Below are 25205 nucleotides of genomic sequence, written 5' to 3'. Positions count from 1 at the left end.
AACATTTTAGTGGAGATATGAGTAATTTTTAATTTTCACATTCCAATGTTTGATTTTAACCAGATACGGGGTATCATGGCGTTCAGTAGAGATGCCAATTTTCCAGAGCATTTTTCTCAAATTTCAGCTTCTGAAAATGAAATATTTGAGGCTAAAGCAACATTTTTAGTTGAAATAATGTAGATTTTAATTTTTTTTTTCATTTCACTTTCATTAATTCCACTTAAGCGGTTTTGAATACCTTGACGGGTGCAGATTTAAAATAGTATTATATTTGGATGTTTCCTTACATAAAGGTCCTTCAAAGTCACTTCAAAGCTGAAGCTCAATAGGTCTGTTTAAAAAAAAAAAAAAAAAAATAGAAATATAGATTAACCCCTTAACCGCCTATACGCCTTTTTAACGGCGGTAGTTAAGGGTACTTAAGGGTACTGCCGGGGGTAGCAGAGACCCCAAGGATCATGAGAAGAAAAAAAAAAAAGTCAGCTGTGCCATCTAATTTCTCTGTCCTCCGATGTGATTGCACATCAGAGGACAAAGAAATGGGGTCCCCGATCCCTCCCCATGCTCCTCGTCCTTCCCCATCCCCCCCATGGGCGCCGCCACCTTCCGGTTCTCCTCGGCCCTCCTGCTTCCCTCCATGGGCACCGCCATCTTCTGGGAAGAAAATGGCGGGCGCGGTGCGCCCGCCAAAATCTGCCGACCGGCACCCGGCAACAATAGGAAGAATTTTCCTATTGGTTCATTTTGGTCACTGTGATAGACCCTATCACAGTGATCAAAAAAAAAAAAAAGAAAAGTAAATCCCCCTTATCATCCCCTTATCACCCCGTTAGTTAGGAAAAAATAATAAAATAAAGAAAATGTATTTATTTCCACTTTACAATTAGGGTTGGGGCTAAAGTTGGGGTTGGGTTTGGGTTGAGATTAGATTTAGGTTTCGGGTTAGGGGTGTGTTGGGGTTATAGTTAGGGTTAGGGGTGTGTTTTAGGATTATGGATAAAGTTGGGATTAGGGTTAGGGGTGTGTTGGGGTTAGGGTTGTGATTAGGATTATTGATAGGGTTGGGATTATGGTTAGGGGTGTGTCGGGGTTAGGGTTGGAGTTAGAATTGGGGGGTTTCCACTGTTTAGGCACACATTCTCCAAACACGACATGATCTTCCCTTGATTACAGCCAATTTTGCGTTCAAAAAGTCAAATGGTGTTCCCTCCCTTCTGAGCTCTGCCGTGCGCCCAAACAGTGGTTTTCCCCCACATATGGGGCATCAGAGTACTCAGGACAAATTGCACAACATCTTTTGGGGAAAATAAAATAAAAAATTGGGGGCTAAAAAAAATCATTTTTGTGGAAATTTTTTTTTTCTTCTCACGGCTCTGCATTATAGCAGAGCCCCGATGTGTGCCAAAATAGTAGTTTTCTCCCACATATGGGGTATTGGCGTACTCGGGACAAATCGGACAACAACTTTTGGCGTTCAATTTCTCCTGTTACACTTAGGAAAATTATAAAATTGGGGCTAAAAAACTTATTTTTGTGGAAACAAAATGATTTTTTATTTATTTTCACGGCTCTGCATTATAAACTTCTGTGAAGCACTTGGGCATTCAAATTGCTCACCACACATCTAGATAAGTTCCTTGCTGGGGGTCTAGTTTCCAAAATGGGGTCACTTGTGGAGGTTTCTACTGTTTAGGTACATCAGGGGCTCTGCAAACGCAACATGACGCCCGCAGACCATTCCATCAAAGACTGCATTCCAAAAGAGCACTCCTTCCCTTCTGAGCTCTGCCATGCGCCCAAACAGTGCCCCCCCCCCCCCACATATGGGGTATCAGCGTACTCAGGACAAATTGCACAGCAACTGCATTGGTCCAATTTCTACTGTTACACTTGTTAAAATAAAAATTTGGGAGTGAAAAGATCATTTTTGTGGAAAAAATAAGAATGTTTATTTTTACGGCTCTACGTTATAAACTTGTGTGAAGCACTTTGGGGGTTCATAGTGCTCACCACACATCTAGATAAGTTCCTTAGGGGGTCTAGTTTCCAAAATTTTATCACTTGTGGGGGTTTTCCACTGTTTGGGCACATCAGAGGTTTCCAAACGCAACATGGCGTCGGATCTCAATTTCAGCCAATTCTGCGTTGAAAAAGTCAAACTGCGCTCCTTCCCTTCTGAGCTCTGCTGTACACCCAAACAGTGGTTTACCCCCACATATGGGGTATCGGCGTACTCAGGACAAATTGCACTACACATTATGTGGTTAATTTTCTCTTTTTACACTTGTGAGAATAAAAAAAAATTGGTTCATAAGTAAAATTTATCCTTTCACATTTCTTCAGTTCCTGTGAAGCATCTGAAGGGTTAATAAACTTCTTGAATGTGGTTTTGCGCACCTTGAGGCTGCTGTCACACTAGCAGTATTTGGTCAGTATTTGACATCAGTATTTGTAAGCCAAAACCAGGAGTGGAACAAATAGAGGAAAAGTATAATAGAAATATATGCACCACTTCTGCATTTATCACCCACTCCTGGTTTTGGCTACAAATACTGATGTAAAATACTGACCAAATACTGCTAGTGTGACGGCAGCCTAAGGGGTGCAGTTTTTAGAATGGTGTCTCTTTTGGTTATTTTCTGCCATATAGACCCCTAAAAGAGATTTGAAATGTGAGGAGGTCCCTTAAAAAAAAAAAAAAAAATTGTTTTGTAAATTTTGTTGTAAAAATGATAAATCACTGGTCAACTTTTAACCCTTATAACTCCCTAACACAAAAAAATTTGTGTGATATATCTGTGTGATTTAAGGGGATGAAAATTCAAAGTTTGAAAATTGCTAAATTTTCACCATATTTCTGTTTTTTTTAATAAATAAACGCAACTAATATCGAAGACCTTTTACCACTATCATGAAGTACAATATGTCACGAAAAAACAGTCTCATAATCATCAGGATCCGTTGAAGCGTTCCAGAGTTATAACCTCATAAAGTGACAGTGGTCAGAATTGTAAAAATTGGCTCGGTCATTAAGTACCAAATTGGCTCTGTCACTAAGGGGTTAAAAAAAGAGTTGCTGCTAAACTTTTAACCCTTCTAACATTCTAGCAATAAAATTAAAGGGGCTTTTAAAAGTAATCCAGATGTAAAGTGGAGATACGGTAAATGGTATTGATTATTTGGTGTGGTATGATTAGTAGGCCATAAAAATTCAGTTTTGAAAATTGCAAATTATCTCAATCGGGAAAGGAGCATTTCAGAGTTATTATTAAATATCTGGTTTGAAAAATGGGGCTGTCGGGGTAAGTGGGCGTGAAATCTGGCTTGTGCAGTAAGGGGTTAGGAACAAGTTAGGCAAAAAAGGGTTCAAATACAATAGTGAATTATTGGTTAGCAGGGACTTTGATTTCTTTATCTGAACAGTAAGGGTAGGTTCACAGGTCGTGTTTTTTTGCAAAAATGCAGCATTTTAGTCTCAACAAAGTGAACGACATTTCTTATCTCATGCACATGATACTATTTTTTTTTTTTCCCTCTGATGATTTGAAGCAGTTTCTAAGTTTGCAAGATGTCAATTTCCACACATTTCATTGAATAGTAAACTGTTAAAAAATGGCAAAATCAAGCTTTTTTTTTTTTTTTTTCCCTGCCTAGAGATACGTATTGATGTAGAAATGCCTGCAGCAAATATCTGCAGGGGTCGTGGGGCCTTAGGGTACAAGTCTGCTGTCACTTTGTGACTGCGGACTTATGAATCCTCACATCGCACCCACTGTGCACTGTGAGGATTCTCCGGTGCCAGGAATGGCGGTCATGTGACCCCAAGGATGTGATTTGCATACTCCAGGCCACTTTCCGACCTGGCGCAGTGTCAATAATGGTCCCTTTTCTTGTCTTGAACTTCTTTTTCAGCTTTTGCCATGAATTGTAATAACATTCTGGCGTATTAGAACATACTCCAGAAGGGATTGGCGAGAAATTGCTCCATATTTTGGGACTTTCTGAAAAGTTGCAATTTTATTTTTTTGGAACATCTTTCCTCTGGAGCAGGCTGCATTCAGGGAACTTGCTATTTGCTGTGAAATCCATGTGATATTTGATATTTCTACATTATACGTGGGGGAAAAAAAAGTTTTCAAAGCAGGAAAATTCAGATCCGGTTAAAAAGCCTTGGACATGCGACATGGCGGCTGGTAATGCGCCAGCAGACGAGTCATAGACTTCTTCTCAAGGACTCTCTTGAAGTTCTGATAAGTGACTTGCAGTTTGTACTTGTCAGAGGTAACGAAAACTATTAGAAATGAGGAGCGATTTGTCAACAGTGTTTGTTTCATACGCAAACCGAATAGGAAAGTCTGTATTTATACCCTGTGTTCACATCTGCGTTACAAATATTGCCCTTCTGTACTTCTTAATGATGCAGAAATAAACTGAATCATGCAGAGGACGAATTTGTCACACACACAATTTTCCCAATAGTCACCATTGATTATAATGGGGTCCATAGTTTTACTGGGGAAAAAAAAAATTGTGCAGCATGTGATGGTTTTTCTTGTGGAAATGAAAACGTCCTGTTGGGCAACATGTTCTGTATATTTCCTCTCCAGCAGAGGGCAGCATGTTCTGTATATTTCCTCTCCAGCAGAGGGCAGCATGTTCTGTATATTTCCTCTCCAGCAGAGGGCAGCATGTTCTGTATATTTCCTCTCCAGCAGAGGGCAGCATGTTCTGTATATTTCCTCTCCTCCAGCAGAGGGCAGCATGTTCTGTATATTTCCTCTCCTCCAGCAGAGGGCAGCATGTTCTGTATATTTCCTCTCCTCCAGCAGAGGGCAGCATGTTCTGTATATTTCCTCTCCTCCAGCAGAGGGCAGCATGTTCTGTATATTTCCTCTCCTCCAGCAGAGGGCAGCATGTTCTGTATATTTCCTCTCCTCCAGCAGAGGGCAGCATGTTCTGTATATTTCCTCTCCTCCAGCAGAGGGCAGCATGTTCTGTATATTTCCTCTCCTCCAGCAGAGGGCAGCATGTTCTGTATATTTCCTCTCCTCCAGCAGAGGGCAGCATGTTCCGTATATTTCCTCTCCTCCAGCAGAGGGCAGCATGTTCTGTATATTTCCTCTCCTCCAGCAGAGGGCAGCATGTGGCAGAGAATCCCTTTGACTTGCGGCGCATAGTTCACAACAATGGTATGTGGTAATAAATATTAGAAAGTCATTGAGTATGGACAAAGGCTCAGATATGCCAGTACTATTTCTTGGGCAGCCAGTTTTGTCATCTTGGCTTATTCTAAAGGAGCCGTTCTGTGTTCAGTCGCACTTTGTCCTGTGTTTGGTTACAAATCTGATAGTGAAGCTTTATATCAAAAGTTTTCCAAAACCAGGTATGAAAATTTAAATAGGTTCAAAACTAAAAGAATATCAAACACACCAGCCTAACTTAGCATAATTAAAGCAAGATGGGGTTAAAGGGTATATTTAACCATAAGAGGAAGTTTATTGATACAATTAAATTAAAATCGTATAAACAGAGTAGTACTACCAAACGCAGGTAGCATACGGGGGGTTTTCATAGTAAAAGTATGGCAAAAGTAAAAACGATCCAATGCCTCTCAAATAAAGTGCAATCTAAGTGCTTATATGAAGCAGCACCATATAATTCAAGACTGCCATACAGGTTTACTAGTCCGTTAGTGATAAAACAGTGATTTTTATCTGCAGGAATTAAAAATACAGTAAGCAGCCCAGTAAGTGAGACATCGCTGACATTAGGGTCTCGGTCTCTACATCATCTGCTCTCAGTTTAGGCGAGAGGCCCTTTACAAGACTTTCCCTGAATGGACAACAGTCACAAGTAGCTGAATTTAGAGGAGTACCAACAGCTTGCTGTGTATCCGTGTTGTACAGCCTAAAGCCCACGTTGTCATTCTGTGTGGCACCTGGGATGTATTTTCCTTATTGGAGAAAACAGGACTGATGCTTATGACTGGGGCACATCCATGTATCCTCTTCTGCAGCCAGGCCTAATGCCAGACAACCAGCCCTGTCCACCAGGATTGAACCCCTTGGATGCAGATAGTCGCCCTCCTTTTTGGCGTCCGTGCAGCCCCCACTGCTCCACCAATGTTTAGCGGATGAAGCAAGGAGGCAGACAGTTCCTCTCCATCTCCCTATGAAGGAGATAGTGGATTGAGGGTTTTTTAACTTATCCCTGCACCGTCCAAAAATCACCAGCGACAGTAGCTGCACAGCGGAGGTGCCTGCACTACAGCGAAGGTACCTGCAGCATCGTCCGAAGGACATCTCCAGCCTCTATGGGTAAGTGCTGAGAAGGGGGGCTCTGAGCAGTCTGGGCACAGGCAGCAGGCTTTTTCTGGCATGGGGGACGTTTTTCGGCCCTGGGTAAAAATTTAGCTCCACCCCTGCTATGATGCGAATTGGCGGCTCCGCCCACTTTTCGGCGCTTCTACTTCTGAACAAGGTGAGCCCATGAAATCTCTTCGGCCATCTTCCTACACCCTGCCGCAAGCTGACAGGGCCTCCAGATGCTCAGGAAGCCTCCTGCTTGCCCGGATTGTGACACCGAGTGTGATTCTCGTGGCTGGGACACAGGACCTGAGTAAGGAGCACTGCCATTAGCTCTCTTTTCCTTTCAGTATCCTATCCTCTGTGGGAACCCTGATTAAGGGGGCACATAGGAGTACATCATGTCCAAACCTCAGGCACCTAAAAAGTCCCACAAGACTCTTAGTCTTTTTCACTTCATGTAACTCCTGCCAGTCTGGGTTTCCAAAAGCTCAGAGTTCACCGCTCTGCAAATCCTGTGACCCCCAAATGCGCTCAGGAGCACCTCGCTGACACTGAGCCCAGTGTCCTTTAATCTCCCTGAGTGGGTCTTGTCTCTGTCGCAATCTTTGACTTCTCTGGCCAAAGCGCTTGAATCCTTCAGTGTTCCTTCTAGGGATTGTGGAGCTCGCATGTCTAATGCAGAGGGACCCTCCCCTACACGGGTACAGTCGGCTAGCAGGTGCCGCACACAATCTGGAAACGTACAAGCATCTAGGAAACGTCTCCCGTACAATCACGTGCCATGGCGTCCGTGAGCTCCGTTTCTTGTTTTCCCTCATCAGATGTTGGTAGTGAATTCGATTCTGTGTATGAATCTGACTTCTCCTTACATCCGGATTCGCCAGACTTTCAGAGGACGGTGGATTCTCTGATTGAGGCCATCAACCAAACTCTGAAGGTTGATGAAGACTCTGTCTCTGTGCCGGATCACGCTGTGTGCTTCAAAAAAGCTAATAGTCCTCATAGAACACTCTCCATTCATCTGGACATTCGGGATATAGTTAATCAGCACAGGGAGCTGCCGGATAAGCGCTTTATAGGACAAAAAACGCTTGAGGTGAAGTACCCTTTCTCAGCCGATCTGAGAAAAGATGGGCCAAGTCCCCTGTAGTAGACCCGCTAGTCTCTCTTGCCTGGCATCCAAAACCCTTCTATCCCTGCCGGACAGATCATCTATTAAAAATCCCACAGACCACCAGATAGAACATTTGGCTTTCTGTCTTCGAGGCCTCAGGGTATGGCTTTATATCCTTCCATAGCTGTAGCGTGGGTAGCTAAAGCAATGGTTTCCTGGTTGGAGACCTTGGCTAATTCCATTCAGAGCAGTAATCTTCCTCCAGAGGCAGCGCAGCTGGCTAGCCAAATTTCTCGGGCCGGAGATTACCTGGTACATCCTTCCTTGGCGGCGGCAAATGCCATCACGATCAGAAGATCTTTATGGCTCAGAGAATGGAAGGAGGATTCTGCATCAAAAAAGTCTCTGACATCACTTCCTTACCAGAGTGGGCATTTGTTTGGAGAGAAGCTGGATCAGCTTATCTCAGATGGTATGGGAGGAAAGAGAAAATTTCTTCGCCAGCAGAGGCTTAGGCATCCTTTTCGGCGTCAACAACAAATACGTTTCCGAGCCTTTCACTCAATAGCGGGTTGGTCCACTACCACTACGTCTTCAGGATCAGGACGCTCTCCTCGCACGAATAGAGGGCCCCAGGCATCCTATAGGTCCAATCAGCAATGGATGGGTTGGCCCAAACAGTCTTGATCTAAAGGATCTAGGTCCCACAGATTTTCCGCCCAATGACTCATGGGGTTATCCGGTTGACACCAGCAGGGTAGGAGGTCACCTACTTCATTTTAGTCAGGTCTGGCTCTGTCGTTCACGATGAATGGGTCAGAGACCTGGTGTCTTCCGGATACAAAATCAATTTTTCTTCGCGTCCCTTGGCTCGTTTCTTTCCTTCCCGACTTCTAGCATCATGGGCAAGGGCAAAAGCTTTCTCTCGAGCCATAGACTCTTTGTGCTGTGATGGCATCATTGTCCCGGTTCCGGAAATCGAAAGGTTCGAGGGAATTCTATTCGTTGTCCCAAAACAGGAGGGAAAAGTGAGAGCCATACTAGACCTCAAACTTATAAACAAGTTTGTCAAGGTCCATCATTTCCGCATGGAGTCTCTGCGTTTGGTCATCACCTCAATGGAAAAAGGGGAGTTTCTAGCATCCATCGATATTCAAGATGCTTACCTGCACATCCCGATTTCCCCCCCACCAAAAGTTCCTGCGTTTCGCCATTCACAAACAGCATTTTCAATTCACGGCCTTGCCACTGCTCCCAGGGTCTTCACAGGTCATGGCGGCCATCATGTCCATCTTGCACTCTCGGGGCGTGGTCATCCTGCCCTATCTGGATGACCTCCTAGTCAAGGGTCCATCTTTCCATGACTGCGCAGAGTCCGTTCGAATCACTTCCGATACACTTTCTCGTCTGGGTTGGCTGATAAACTTAGCCAAGTCTTCCCCCGTTCCAGCCAGCAGATATCCTTTCTAGGCATGACCCTGGACTCTTCCCGAGGGTTGGTGATTCTCCCTCAAGACAAAGTCCTAGCCCTTCAGTAAGGAGCCCGTGCACTCTGTCATCCCCACTCATCATGTTGTTAATAACAAAAAGTTCTATTTTGGTCTGATCTGACCACACGATCTTCTCCCATTCCTACTCTGGATCATCCAGATGGTCATTGGCGAATTTCAAACAGTCGAGGACATGTGCTGGCATGAGCAGGGGGGCCTTGGTTACCCTGCAGGATTTTAATTCATGATGTCGTAGTATAAAGGTACTGTTTGAGGCACTGGTCCCAGCTCTCTTCAGGTCATTGGCCAGGTACTCCTGTCTACTTCTGGACTGATTCCTGACCTTTCTCAGAATCTTTATTACCCCATGAGTCGAGATCTTTCATGGAGCCCCAGACCAAGGAAGATTGACAGTCCTCATTATTTTTATTTATTTTTTCTCCCATTTTCTAATAATTGTGCCAGTAGTTGATGCCTTTTCATAAAACTTTCCTACTGCTTGTCTACAATTTTGTCTCTGGTCTCCTTAGCCACCTCTTTGGTCATGGCCATGGTGGGGAGGTTGGAGTGTGATTGATTACGTGAACAGGTGTCTTTTATTAAGGTAACTAGATCAAACGGGTACAATTAATACAGATAATGAGTACAGAGTAGGAGGGCGGAGTAAGAGACCTGTTAGAAAAACTAAGATGTCTGTGAGAGACAGAATTCTTGCTGGTTAATAGGTGATCAAATACTTATTTCATGCAATAAAATGCAATTTAATTTAAAAATCACACAATGTGATTTTCTCCTCTTTATTTTTAGATTCTGTCTCTCACAGTTGAAGTGTACCTACAATAAAAATTACAGACCTCTCCATTCTTTGTAGGTGGAAAAACTTGCAAAATCGGCAGTGTATCAAATACAAAGCCTTCGTACAGTGGGGAAAATGTCGGGCTCATGCTGTGTGTATTGGTGGGGCTCGCGCAGTGTGTATGGGGGTGGGCTGCGCGGGGCTCGCGCAGTGTGCATGGAGATTTTGCATATTTAATTCTGCTCAATATTAAGTGATAGTTATTGGTTCAGCCTCGGCCCTTCACAACAGTCATGGTGTCTCATTTGGCCCCTCTGGAAAACTAAACGCCCCCCTGCTCTGATGCCATCTCCACTTCCTGGACTGCCACCCATCATTCTTCTATGTTTTATATGCTTTAAACATGCTATGAAAGTGTCAAATAGTAATTTAATGTTTTAAAGAGAACTTCTCACCAATTTGGGTATGTTAGAACGGACAAGTCACAGAATAGTGGCTGCAGAGCTGAAGAAAACATTTTGGTTTTTTTTTTTTTTCCTTCCCTCATCCGATATTGGCCTGTAAAGTTTATATGCTAATTTCCAGTATAACCAAGGGGATGTTGGTAGAGATTCTTCTCTGGGGGCATTTACTTTCTTCCCTGAAAACATTGACCAGTCATAAGCAGGCAGCCATATGCAGGAAAACTGAAAACTCCCCCAGAAAAGGTCAGACCCGTCCTTCTGTGTGATATGGCATGGCAGGTCAGACTTCACTACCAGCATCTTCTGTGATGGAGCAGAGCTGCGTATCTTTACAAACACCTCTCTGCGCCTATTCCAGTCATTAGGGAATATATATATGCAGCTATGGCACAGATCCAGAGTGATGGTTCAGGACCCAACAAGAAGGGGGGCACTGCTAGACCTAATATTAACCAACAGGCCAGACCGCATATCAAATATAAGGGTTGGGGGTTACTTGGGAAATAGCGATCACAAAATAATAAGTTTTCATGTATCCTTTAAAAAGATGTGTAGTAGAGGGGTTACAAGGACACTAAACTTCAGGAGGGCAAATTTCCAACGGATGAGAGAGGATCTTGGTGCAATTAACTGGGACGATATCCTGAGACACAAAAATACACAGAGAAAATGGGAGACGTTTATTAGCATCCTGGATAGGACCTGTGCACAGTATATACTGTATGGGAATAAACATATTAGAAATAGGAGGAAACCAATATGGCTAAATAGAGCTGTAAGGGGCGCAATAAGGGACAAAAAGAAAGCATTTAGAGAATTAAAGGAAGTAGGTAGTGAGGAGGCATTAAATAAATACAGAAAATTAAATAAATTCTGTAAAAAGCAAATCAAGGCAGCAAAGATTGAGACAGAGAGACTCATTGCCAGAGAGAGTAAAAATAATCCTAAAATATTCTTTAACTACATAAATAGTAAGAAACTAAAAAATGATAGTGTTGGCCCCCTTAAAAATAGTCTGGGTGAGATGGTGGATGAGGATGAGGAAAAAGCCAATATGCTAAATGACTTTTTTTCATCAGTATTTACACAAGAAAATCCCATGGCAGACAAAATGTCTAGTGATAAAAATTCCCAATTAAATGTCACCTGCTTAACCCAGCAGGAAGTGCAGCGGCGTCTAAAAATCACTAAAATTGACAAATCTCCGGGCCCGGATGGGATACACCCTCGAGTACTGCAGGAATTAAGTACAGTCATTGATAGACCATTATTTTTAATCTTTAAAGACTCCATAATAACAGGGTCTGTGCCACAGGACTGGCGTATAGCAAATGTGGTGCCAATATTCAAAAAGGGAACAAAAACTGAACTCGGAAACTATAGGCCAGTAAGCTTAACCTCTACTGTGGGTAAAATCCTGGAGGGCATTCTAAGGGACGCTATACTGGAGTATCTGAAGAGGAATAACCTCATGACCCAGTATCAGCACGGGTTTACTAGGGACCGTTCATGTCAGACTAATTTGATCAGTTTCTATGAAGAGGTAAGTTCCGGATTGGACCAAGGGAACCCAGTGGATGTAGTGTATATGGACTTTTCAAAAGCTTTTGATACGGTGCCACACAAAAGGTTGATACATAAAATGAGAATAATGGGGATAGGGGAAAATATGTGCAAGTGGGTTGAGAGCTGGCTCAGGGATAGGAAACAAAGGGTGGTTATTAATGGAGCACACTCGGACTGGGTAGCGGTTAGCAGTGGGGTACCACAGGGGTCAGTATTGGGCCCTCTTCTTTTTAACATATTTATTAATGACCTTGTAGGGGGCATTCAGAGTAGAATTTCAATATTTGCAGATGACACTAAACTCTGCAGGGTAATCAATACAGAGGAGGACAATTTTATATTACAGGATGATTTATGTAAACTAGAAGCTTGGGCTGATAAATGGCAAATGAGCTTTAATGGGGATAAATGTAAGGTCATGCACTTGGGTAGAAGTAATAAGATGTATAATTATGTGCTTAATTCTAAAACTCTGGGCAAAACCGTCAATGAAAAAGACCTGGGTGTATGGGTGGATGACAAACTTAAATTCAGTGGCCAGTGTCAGGCAGCTGCTACAAAGGCAAATAAAATAATGGGATGCATTAAAAGAGGCATAGATGCTCATGAGGAGAACATAATTTTACCTCTATACATGTCACTAGTTCGACCACACTTAGAATACTGTGCACAGTTCTGGTCTCCGGTGTATAAGAAAGACATAGCTGAACTGGAGCGGGTGCAGAGAAGAGCGACCAAGGTTATTAGAGGACTGGGGGGTCTGCAATACCAAGATAGGTTATTACACTTGGGGCTATTTAGTTTGGAAAAACGAAGACTAAGGGGTGATCTCATTTTAATGTATAAATATATGAGGGGACAGTACAAAGACCTTTCTGATGATCTTTTTAATCATAGACCTGAAACAGGGACAAGGGGGCATCCTCTGCGGTTGGAGGAAAAAAGGTTTAAGCATAATAACAGACGCGGATTCTTTACTGTAAGAGCAGTGAGACTATGGAACTCTCTGCCGTATGATGTTGTAATGAGTGATTCATTACTTAAATTTAAGAGGGGACTGGATACCTTTCTGGAAAAGTATAATGTTACAGGGTATATACACTAGATTCCTTGATAGGGCGTTGATCCAGGGAACTAGTCTGATTGCCGTATGTGGAGTCGGGAAGGAATTTTTTTCCCCAATGTGGAGCTTACTCTTTGCACATGGGTTTTTTTTGCCTTCCTCTGGATCAACATGTTAGGGCATGTTAGGTTAGGCTATGGGTTGAACTAGATGGACATATAGTCTTCCTTCAACCTTAATAACTATGTGACACCAGGGAACACCATTTTTGAAAATAATAAGAACGATGTGGAAATAAATGTATGCAACCTTTAACATACACCTGTGTAGATGGAGAATTTGAGGGAAAAAAACAACTATTAGACATTGCAAATGATTGTGGAATTACCAAACACCCTATTTATGCATACCCAAACCCATGCACAATTTTTTTTTTTCTTTTCTCCCCTGAGAGAAAGCGTGACATGTCAATTAGTGATTACTGAGGGTCCTATCCCACCCCGAGGATTAAGATCTCCTACACTGGATCCTTGTTAGTTTTTCTCCTCCCTTCACCTCTCCTGCGGTATCGAGCCGGAATAGCTTGGCTTCAGACAATGTGTAATGACCTCAGGTACTTTGGCTCAGCTCCTGATGAAGTGAATGGGAGCTGTGCTGCCATACTTGAGTCCAGCCAGTACACAGTGTATGGAGCTGTGCTGTTCCAGCTCTATACACTGTTTCCATTCAAACACATTAGCTGCTAAGAGTAGATCAGTGGTGGTGCAGGGTATCTGACCCCACCATTGTGAGATTGATGATGCTAAGGGTAATCTTGGGCAACAGCTTTAAAGGGAATCTGTCACAAATCTGAGAGCAGCACATTGTAGGGGCAGAGACCCTTATTTCAGTGATGTTACTTATTGGGCTGTTTGCTGTTGTCTTGATAAACTCCTGCTGAAAAAAATTATTTTGTTACTAGAGAACTAGTAAGCCTACTTCCATGTAGTTCAACATATTTATGAGCTCTATATAGCCACACCCTCACCACTGGCAGATTTCTGCCTATGCACAGTGCACACAATCAGTGCTGTCAGCGGGGCTATACAGAGCTCAGCATTCAGAGAACTGATAGATCTGCAGCAGATTTAAGTGATTTTTATCAACAATGCAGCAAGCAGCCCAGTAAATGATACATCGCTGGAACCACAGTCTCTGCCCCTACATCATGTTGATCTCTGTAGCAAATATCTGGTCACAGATTCCGTTTAAGTTATATTATGTTGTTGGAATTGGAATTTAGTTTTTTTTATGTTAGATTTACAATCAGAAAAACATGCTTTTTTTCTAAGCTTTTGTGGTGTGATTAGTGCTTCTCTGGCTGGACTGTGTATAAAATGATGTTTGGGATCTGCACATTACATGACCACTTCTTAACTGTTTTACAGGGCTGACATTGTGTCTTGGCTTCCAGCGTCTGCATTCTTTGTGGGCATTATTTATGCAGGTTCCAGAGCTCTGTCAAGGCTGGTAGGTGACATTGCCCATGTTCTGTACTTTCATCCTGGTAACCAGCCAAGTCTGGTTTTCATAACCTCTTATACACCCATCACTTTCTCTGCATGCTACATAAAGGTAACCTGTCAGCAGGTCTTTGCTACTTCATCTGAAAGCAGCATAATGTAGGTGTTGAGACTCTGATTCTAGTGATGTATCACTTACTGGGCTGCTTGCGGCAGTTTTGATAAAATCAGTGTTTTTTTCTGCTGCAGATCTAGCAGTTCTCTGAATGCTGAGCTCTATATATATCTCCGCCCCAACCACAAATTTGCAGAATTCTGTGTACACTGCATAGGCAGGAATAGGCCACTCAGTTGTGGGAGGCAATGTTATACAGTGCTTATAAAAATGGAAGAATACATGGCAGCAAGTTTACTAGTCCTCTAATATAAAACAAAAAACAAAAAAACGCAAAAACAAAATCTTTTTTTCAGCACAAAATTTTCAAAACTTCTGCCAGGAGACCAGTGAATTACTGTACATTATGCTGCTCTTTGATTTGGTGGCAAAATCCCGGTTACAGATTCCCTTTAAGTAGCATCTGTCACCTCTCCTTGACAAGTTTTCGACACTTGTATTTCAATAGAAGCAAATGACCGTTTAAGTAGGTACTTCATGTCTTGATGTCCATATTATTAATGCCCATAGCTCTTATTTGAAAATAAATAAATGGTGTGTTATAATCTGGCTTCTCTTCCAGCCAATGACTGACTTTATATGATTAGATGTTATGGCTAATTGCATATTTTCTCTTGGTAACAGAAGTAGAGAGAGTATCATTAGGCACTGGCTTTTCAATTCCTGTATATACTCGAGTATAAGCTGACCCCCCCTAATTTTGCCACAAAAAACTGTGAAAACTTATTGACTCGAGTATAAGCCTACGGTGGGAAATACAGCAGCTACCGGTAAGGCTGTGTGCACACGTTGCTGTTTTTTCGCCATAAAAACGCTATAAAACCGCAAAAAAAAGCATACACTATGCATCCCATCATTTAGAAAGCATTCCGCAATTTTTGTGCACATGATGCGTTTTTTTTCCGCGAAATAAACACATCGCGGTAAAAAACGCAGCATGTTCATTAATTTTGCGGATTTCCCAGTATACAATGCATTGGGAAATGTCCGGAAAAATCTGCAAAAAAGCACCAAAAATGTGGTAAAAACGCGCAAAAAATGCATGCAGATTTCTTGCAGAAAGTTTCAGGTTTTTCTCAGGAAATTTCTGCAAGAAATCCTGAACGTGTGCACATAGCCTAAATGTCAAAAGTAAAAATAGATACCAATAAAAGTAAAATTAATTGAGACATCAGTAGGTTAAATGTTTTTGAAGATACATATTGAATCAGGAGCCCCATATAATGCTCCATAAAGTTTATGATGGCCCCATAAGATGCTCCATAGAATAATATGCCCCATATGCTGCTGCGATTAACCCCTTTCTGACCTTGGACGAGATAGTACGTCCAAGGTCAGATCCCCCTGCTTTGATGTGGGCTCCGGCGGTGAGCCCACATCAAAGCCGCAACATGTCGGCTGTTTTGAACAGCTGACGTGTGCGCGCAATAGCGGCGAGTGGAATCGCGATCCACCCGAGGCTATTAACTACGATAGTTAAATGCCGCTGTCAAACGCTAACAGTGGCATTTAACTACCGCTTCCGGCCTCGAGGCAAGAAAAGCGCTCATCGCCGACCCCGTCACATGATCAGGGGTTAGCGATGCGTCGGCATAGTAACCATAGAGGTCCTTGAGACCTCTATGGTTGCTGATGCCGGCTTGCTGTGAGCGCTACCCTGAGGTGAGTATGATGTGACTGCCGCTTCCCAGCTTACCCCCTGGGACAATGACTCAAATATAATCATAGAGGGGCACTTCCAGCCTAAAAAAAATGGGCTGAAAATCTCAGTTTATACTCGCATATATAAGGTAGTTGCTTTCCATGTAATAGATGTTTGGGGTCCATTACTACTGCGGCTGTGCTTCCAGGCTCAGAGGGGATCTTGAATAGGAATTTTCTTTTATGGCTCATTAATGAGACCACCATTTCAGTTGGTGTCCCTAAGGTTATGTTCACACTTTGCGTTTTTGATGCGTTTTTTTCTGCAAATTTTAAGCTGCTTTTTACAGTGCGAGCAACGGGTATGAGATTTCCGTAATCTCATGCACAGACATTGGTTTCCTTTTTCCTGACTGATTTGGAAAACTTCTGCGTTTTTTCAGATTGCAGCCTGTCACTTCTCTGTGATTTTGCCGCATTTTTGCACCCATAGAAAGCAATGAGTCAGTGCAAGAACGCAGCAAAACCTGCTTTTTTTGTAAGCAGCTTCTTTACTGCCAAGAGAGCAGGTTTTGCCTGTAGAAAAAAGGCAACGTGTGAACATAGCCTTAGTGTGTGCTTTGACTGGAAATCAACACTAAGGCTCAATGCAGTGTTCCAAACCTGCTCTTCTGTTATTTCCGGGCAAGTCACCTAAAATTAATGGATTGGCCAAAAAAACTCAAGGGCACATTAGGAAAATCTAAATGTAATGTTAAAGATCTCAATAAACATTTGGAAAGCAGGGGCACAGAAGGAAAAGGGGTAACCTGTTCCAGAATCGGTGAATCACCAGCAATTGGAGGATGGACTTTAGTTTAATTTAAAAATATTTGTGAAAGATCCTTTTTACCCTCAGTTACTCATTTAGTGGCCTGAATTTCATAAGCTCGGTTTGTCAGACTATCAATCACTAAAATTAAAAGCAAAGCAACGAAAATAGGAATAAGAATTCTCAAAAAATTCAAGAATTAATACAGCAAATAAGAGGCAGCAGTGTTTACCTGCCCAGGTCTCTGGACTAAAGCACTATGGGATGCAGCAAACCCATGTAATAAAGATGGCGACAACAGAGGGGCAAGATGCTGATGAGAGAACCACTCACAGCCTACCAATTCATGGAGGGGGGATTGCTTAGTGTTAAATTGCTCAAAAGTGGCTTGTTTAGGGCGCTGGTCACACACAAGTGATGCACAGTGTCTGGTTTACAGCCCATTAGTGCCGCCCATACTATTAGATCCGGAGGACTGCCCCGCACCACCTAAGTGCATTCCATGAGGGCAGACACCCTAGTTTACATTACCAACACTGCTGGGTTTGGCTGCACCCTGAAATTGATGTGAAAAAATATACATAATATAATGAGGTATTGGTCAGTATTTTGGCCAAGATATTCAAGCTCGCAACCCATATCAAGGGTCCTCACACTTGTTAGTCCTGACATTAGGATTAATAGCAACCTGTGTATTACCAGCACCCTATACAAACCTCTTCTGTGCAATTTTGTCATGGATAAAACAATTCATTCTTTCCCCCACTCTCCCCAGTCCCACAAGCTCACTGTCTCGGGGTAATCCTTGACACTGATCTCTCCTTTAAACCGCATATCCAAGCCCTTTCCACTTCCTTCCGCCTTCAACTCATACATATTTCACGGATCCGTACATTCCTAAACCAAGAATCTGCAAAAACCCTAGTCCATGCCCTCATCATCTCCCGCCTCGACTACTGTAACCTCCTGCTCTGTGGCCTCCCCTCTAACACTCTCGCACCCCTCCAATCTATTCTAAACTCTGCTGCCCAACTAATCCACCTGTCCCCCCGCTATTCCCCGGCCTCTCCCCTCTGTCAATCCCTTCACTGGCTCCCCATTACCCAGAGACTCCAGTACAAAACCCCAACCATGACATACAAAGCCAACCACAACCTGTCTCCTCCATACATCTGTGACCTCGTCTCCCAGTACTTACGTACACCCAACCTCCGATCCTCACAAGATCTCCTTCTCTACTCCCCTCTTATTACCTCTTCCCACAATCGCATACAAGATTTCTCTCGCGCATCACCCCTACTCTAGAACTCTCTACCACAACATATCAGACTCTCGCCTACCATCGAAACCTTCAAAAAGAACCTGAAGACCTACCTCTTCCGGCAAGCCTACAACCTGCAGTAACCACCGATCGACCAAACGACTGCACGACCAGCTCTACCCTCACCTACTGTATTCTCACCCATCCCTTATAGATTGTGAACCCTCGCGGGCAGGGTCCTCTCTCCTCCTGTACCAGTTATGACTTGTATTGTTCAAGATTATTGTACCTGTTTTTATTATGTATACCCCTCCTCAGATGTAAAGCGCCATGAAATGAAATATATTGCGCTATAATAATAAATAATTTAATACTAAGGAATCCCCCCTCAATGAACTGGTAGGCTGTGAGTGGTTGTCTCATCAGTATTTTGCACCTGTATTGCCGCCATCTTTACTATATGGGTTTGCGGCATCCTGATAGTCTGCCCAGGTCTCAGATCTAGTGCTCTGTCAATAACCCAACAGTAACGTGCCCGCCATCCATGACCCTGCTGCAGATGAGTCAGTCACTGTGCCCACCATAACAAATGGCTATTAGGATGTCTGCTGCCAACAAGAAACGACAAAATCAGACCAGACTGTCAGTGGTGGCAGCAACCAGTCTCCCTCCACTCAGAACAGCAGTGATGCTCCCATTCTAGTGCTTGTGGTCTTTGTTGTGCTGCTATGCAACTATGATTTTTCAAAGGTTTTTATTTTTTTCTTCTTTTCAATGAGCTGTATACTTTTTTGCAGGCATTGCTATGGCTTTTGTCTCTTTGTAACTCTGTGATTGCATCATTATATACGTACATGTTTTCAGGAGAACTAAATGGCCCATGCCTAATGCCCAGGGCACTACCCAGCTGGTATACTGTAATGCTACTAAATATAATGAGTGAGGAATGTCCTGGTTGTTCACATATTAGCCATTGTTCCAGGCGCCATGTGTAGTAAATGCAGTTAAACCTGTGTTTTCTCTCCTTCCTTTCTTTGTAGCCGATTCCTATATTTCTGACTTTGCACAATGCCTCTGACGTCGTGTCCTATGTAGTCCAGAAAATTTTCTTCAGAGAGGTAGGCTATTTGTATTTTTTATTTTTTTTTAGATTTTTGTTGGTTTATCGGTTTTTAACCCCTTAATCGCATATGACGTACTATCCCGTCCAGGTGACCTGGGACTTAATTCCCAGTGACGGGATAGTACGTCATATGCGATCGGCCGCGCTCACGGGGGGAGCGCGGCCGATCGCGGCCGGGTGTCAGCTGCCTATCGCAGCTGACATCCGGCACTATGTGCCAGGAGCGGTCACGGACCGCTCCCGGCACATTAACCCCCGGCACACCGCGATCAAAGATGATCGCGGTGTGCCGGCGGTGCAGGGAAGCATCGCGCAGGGAGGGGGCTCTTCCTGGAGACGATCGGTACACGGTGATGTACTCACCGTGTACCGAGCGTCTTCTCCCTGCAGTCCCCGGATCCAAAATGGCCGCGGGGCTGCATCCGGGTCCTGCAGGGAGCACTTCCGGGTCAGGATCAGGCTGCAGCTGCAGCTCTAATCCTGCCCGGCTGTATGTCAGATCACCGATCTGACAGAGTGCTGTGCACACTGTCAGATTGGTGATCTGTGATGTTCCCCCCCTGGGACAAAATGAAAAAGTAAAAAAAAATTTTTCCACACGTGTAAAAAAAAAAAAAAAAAAAAAAAAAAAAAAAAAATATTATTCCCATAAATACATTTCTTTATCTAAAAAAACAAAAAAAACAATAAAAGTACACATATTTAGTATCGCCGCGTCCGTAACGACCCGACCTATAAAACTGGCCCACTAGTTAACCCCTTCAGTGAACACCGTAAGAAAAAAAAAAAAAAGAGCCAAAAAAACAACGCCTTATTATCATAACGCTGAACAAAAAGTGGAATAACACGCGATCAAAAAGACGGATATAAATAACCATGGTACCTCTGAAAACGTCATCTTGTCCCGCAAAAAACGAGCTGCCATATAGCATCATAACCAAAAAAATAAAAAAGTTATAGTCCTCAGAATAAAGCGATGCCAAAATAATTATTTTTTCTATAAAATAGCTTTTATCGTATAAAAGCGCCAAAACATAAAAAAATGATATAAATGAGGTATCGCTGTAATTGTACTGACCCGAAGAATAAAACTGCTTCATCAATTTTACCAAACGCGGAACGGTATAAACGCCTCCCCCAAAAGAAATTCATGAATAGCTGGTTTTTGGTCATACTGCCTCACAAAAAATCGGTATAAAAAGCGATCAAAAACTGTCACGTGTCCGAAAATGTAACCGATAAAAACGTCAACTCGTCCCGCAAAAAACAAGACCTCACATGACTCTGTGGACCAAAATATGGAAAAATTATAGGTCTCAAAATGTGGAGACGCAAAAACTTTTTTGCTATAAAAAGCGCGTTTAGTGTGTGACGGCTGCCAATCATAAAAATCCGATATAAAAAACGCTATAAAAGTAAATCAAACCCCCCTTCATCACCCCCTTAGTTAGGCTAGGTTCACATTGCGTTAATGGGTTAACGCTAACGGACAGCGTTGCACAGCGAAAATGTCTCAATTAACGCCGTGCAACGGGTCCGTTAGCACACCCATTGACAGCAATGTGATTTTCGGGTGTAGCGCATCGCTAGAGCGTGCCATTTTCGGCTTGCGCTAGCAAGGTGCCGTTCTTTTGTGGCGCGCCTCGGACGCATCTTCCAGAGCGGGGACGTTAACGCGACCACTAAACACGACACCTAAAAAGACATTGCGTTAGCGCAATCCGCTAGCGCTAAACGGATTTCCCTAACGCAATGTGAACCTAGCCTTGGGGAAAAATAATAAAATTAAAAAAAATGTATTTATTTCCATTTTCCCATTAGGGTTAGGGCTAGGGTTAGGGTTTGGATTACATTTACGGTTGGGATTAGGGTTGGGATTAGAATTAGGGGTGTGTCAGGGTTAGGTGTGTGGTTAGGGTTACAGTTGGGATTAGGGTTAGGGGTGCGTTTGGATTAGGGTTTCATTTATAATTGGGGGGTTTCCACTGTTTAGGCACATCAGGGGCTCTCCAAACGCGACATGGCGTCCGATCTCAATTCCAGCCAATTCTGCATTGAAAAAGTAAAACAGTGCTCCTTCACTTCCGAGCTCTCTCGTGCGCCCAAACAGGGGTTTACCCCAACATATGGGGTATCATCGTACTCGAGACAAATTGGACAACAACTTTTTGGGTCCAAGTTCTCTTGTTATCCTTGGGAAAATAAAAATTTGGGGGGCTAAAAATCATTTTTGTGGGAAAAAAAAAGGATTTTTTATTTTCACGGCTCTGCGTTGTAAACTGTAGTGAAACACTTGGGGGTTCAAAGTTCTCACAACACATCTAGATAAGTTCCGTGGGAGGTCTAGTTTCCAATATGAGGTCACTTGTGGGGGGTTTGTACTGTTTGGGTACATCAGGGGCTCTGCAAATGCAACGTGACTCCTGCAGACCAATCCATCTAAGTCTGCATTCCAAATGGCGCTCCTTCCCTTCCGAGCTCTGCCATGCGCCCAAACAGTGGTTCCCCCACATATGGGGTATCAGCGTACTCAGGACAAATTGGACAACAACTTTTGGGGTCCAATTTATTCTGTTACCCTTGTAAAAATACAAAGCTGGGGGCTAAAAAATCATTTTTGTGAAAAAAAAAAATTATTTTAACGGCTCTGCGTTATAAACTGTAGTGAAACACTTGGGGGTTCAAAGCTCTCAAAACACATCTAGATAAGTTCCTTAGGGGGTCTAGTTTCCAAAATGGTGTCACTTGTGGGGGGTTTTAATGTTTAGGCACATCAGGGGCTCTCCAAGCCAACATGGCGTCCCATCTTAATTCCAGTCAATTTTGCATTGAAAAGTCAAATGGCGCTCCTTCCCTTCCGAGCTCTGCTATGCGCCCAAAAAGTGGTTTACCCCCACATATGGGGTATTGTCGCACTCAGGACAAATTGCACAACTTTTGTGGTCTAATTTCTTCTTACCCTTGGGAAAATAAAAGATTGGGGACGAAAAGATCATTTTTGTGAAAAAATATGATTTTTTATTTTTATGGCTCTGCATTATAAACTTCTGTGAAGCAATTGGTGGGTCAAAGTGGTCACCACACATCTAGATAAGTTCCTTAGGGTGTCTACTTTCCAAAATGGTGTCACTTGTGGGGGGTTTCAATGTTTAGGCACATGAGGGGCTCTCCAAACGCAACATGGCGTCCCATCTCAATTCCTGTCAATTTTGCATTGAAAAGTCAAATGGCGCTCCTTTCCTTCCGAGCTCTGCCATGCGCCCAAACAGTGGTTTACCCCCACATATGGGGTATCAGCGTACTCAGTACAGATTGTACAACAACGTTTGGCATCCATTTTATCCTGTTACCCTTGGTAAAATAAAACAAATTGGAGCTGAAATAAATTTTGTGTGAAAAAAAGTTAAATATTCATTTTTATTTAAACATTCCAAAAATTCCTGTGAAACCCCTGAAGGGTTAATAAACTTCTTGAATGTGGTTTTGAGCACCTTGAGGGGTGCAGTTTTTAGAATGGTGTCACACTTGGGTATTTTCTATCATATAGACCCCCAAAATGACTTCAAATGAGATGTGGTCCCTAAAAAAAATGGTGTTGTAAAAATGAGAAATTGCTGGTCAACTTTTAACCCTTATAACTCCCTAACAAAAAAAAATTTTGGTTCCAAAATTGTGCTGATGTAAAGTAGACATGTGGGAAATGTTACTTATTAAGTATTTTGCGTGACATATCTCTGTGATTTTAAGGGCATAAAAATTTAAAGTTGGAAAATTGCGAAATTTTCTAAATTTTCGCCAAATTTCCGTTTTTTTCACAAATAAACGCAAGTTATATCGAATAAATGTTACCACTAAAATGAAGTACAATATGTCACGAGAAAACAATGTCAGAATCGCCAAGATCCGTTGAAGCGTTCCAGAGTTATAACCTCATAAAGGGACAGTGGTCAGAATTGTAAAAATTGGCCCGGTCATTAACGTGCAAACCACCCTCGGGGCTTAAGGGGTTAACTGATGAAAACACATAATCTTCAAAAGCTGCCAACATCTTTGACAAGACTGTTTTAAATGGAGTCTGTCACTGCCTAAATATATCCTGAGAAAATAACTTTTAAGTCATATGCAAATGAAAGGCTCGGTGCCACGTTGCGCATTTACATATTTGAGTCCTTCCTCTCCTTTTGTTTGACAGTGCTCGCTCCCTAGAGTACACAGGCCGGCAGCATTCACACAGTGCTTTCTCTGGGAAGTGAGTACTGTCAATCAGAAGCGGGTGTAGGGCGCCAGTATGCAAATAAGGGTCTGCAACCAAAATCTTGGCCACACCAAAAGGTGCGCCAAAACCTTCTCATTTGCTTATCAATAAAAAGTTATTATTATTATTAACTTCAGAAAATGTTTGCGACTGTCAGATGTGTTTTGCCGAGGTTGTGTTGGTACACAGCTCCATACAGTTCTGAATGGTATTCCACAACTATTCGAAGCCAGAATATGGCAGGAACCACTCAAATAAATAAAAAGAATTGACAATCCATTATTACTTTGACATGATGGTCATTCAGTCGAGAAAATTATTATAAACTTCTAATTCTCATCAAGTGCAGTTATGAAAACCATCAATCGCTATAATGATACTGGCTCTAATGAGGACTTCATCAGGCAAGGAACGCCAATAATTACCTTTGCAGCAGAGCATAAGTTCATCTGAGTTCCGAGCCTCAAGACCTGCAAATTGTCAACACCTTAAATAGCATCCCTCCTAAATGATTCACAGACATCAAGTAATCGGACACATCTCAACATCAACTTTCCAAAGGAGACTGTGAGGGGCTTTATGGTCAAAATGCTGCACAGAAGCTGCTACTGAGGACCACAAAGAAGAGCAAATTGAAGTATTTTTTTTTCACAGTCGCTCGACCTCAACCTAATTGAAATGGTTTGGGATGACTGACTGCAGAGGGAAGGCAACGCAATCCGCAAATGATCAGCATCTCTGGGAACTCCATCAAAACTCTAGGAAAGCCATTCCATTTGACTACTTGACCACGCTGCATGCCAAAGGGGTCTTTCAGAGTGAAAGCTGGTACTTTGAGACATCTAAGGTTTAACAAACTTTCTGGTAGGTTTAACACTTGCTTATTACACCTTGTTCCCATAAAGGTTGCTTCATAATTTTGCGGTCTTCATACTAAATCTACAATGTGTACGTTCCAATAGCAACAAGAAAAACCTTTGCATGAAAGGGGGTGTGCAAACTTTTGACTGATACTGTAGATCATAGAAATGTGTACATATGTTCTTACTGGATTGCAGAGGTAAAGAGGAATAGAAGGAGAAGTAAAAGTAACCACTAGAGCGACCTCTGTCACTGTATGATGGCGCACTGAACTTCCGTTTTGATGACATAACTTGACTCTAACCTCCAGCTATGTAAATGAGATCTAATGCTCTTTACTCTTTTTAATTGCAGCCAAGTTCTTACATACGATTGTGCAGGTAAGTCCGTTTCCAAACACTTAACTGATGCTATGATTGCTTGTGTAGAGGAAGCCTAGATTACAGGACAGGGGTTTTGCAGATCCAGAGTTCTGTTTGTTTAAAATCTTCCATACTTCTGCTTTTATAGGGCATGCCGTGTGACGCATATAGTGTACAAAATGCCTTGTACCCGGTTTGTCTAGAGAAGTAAAGTTTTTACATTTTGATGAACATGCTGAATATATTTTTAGGCACATACAGTAATATTTCTAAAGGTATTGGGTCAATAATCTGCCTTCTGGCCACCTGACTGAAACCCTGCTCTTTAGATTTTCAGGCAACTACATTGTTTTGCTGATGCATTATATGTAAAGTCTGCCAAAATTTGCCCGTGTACACACACACACAAA

At 42.6% G+C, this 25205-nt stretch overlaps 1 protein-coding gene across 5 annotated transcripts in view; it reads left to right on the top strand.

The window, feature by feature from the left end:
- TMEM241 (transmembrane protein 241) overlaps positions 1 to 25205 on the top strand; it is a 219107-nt gene that overhangs the window by 18935 nt on the left and 174967 nt on the right. For 3 of the 5 annotated variants that reach the window (XM_069731199.1, XM_069731200.1, XM_069731196.1), the window contains exons 4-6: positions 14232 to 14313; positions 19235 to 19312; positions 24788 to 24813. In XM_069731199.1, coding sequence (XP_069587300.1) covers positions 14232 to 14313; positions 19235 to 19312; positions 24788 to 24813 — 186 coding nt within the window. The remainder of the gene's footprint in view (positions 1 to 14231; positions 14314 to 19234; positions 19313 to 24787; positions 24814 to 25205) is intronic. The other 2 variants (XM_069731197.1, XM_069731198.1) reach the window with 1 other exon arrangement.

This window comes from Ranitomeya imitator, chromosome 6 (assembly GCF_032444005.1).
Source record: "Ranitomeya imitator isolate aRanImi1 chromosome 6, aRanImi1.pri, whole genome shotgun sequence".
NCBI classification, from domain to species: domain Eukaryota; kingdom Metazoa; phylum Chordata; class Amphibia; order Anura; family Dendrobatidae; genus Ranitomeya; species Ranitomeya imitator.
Note: the sequence above shows the minus strand (reverse complement) of the source record. Positions and strands in the feature narration are given on the sequence as shown.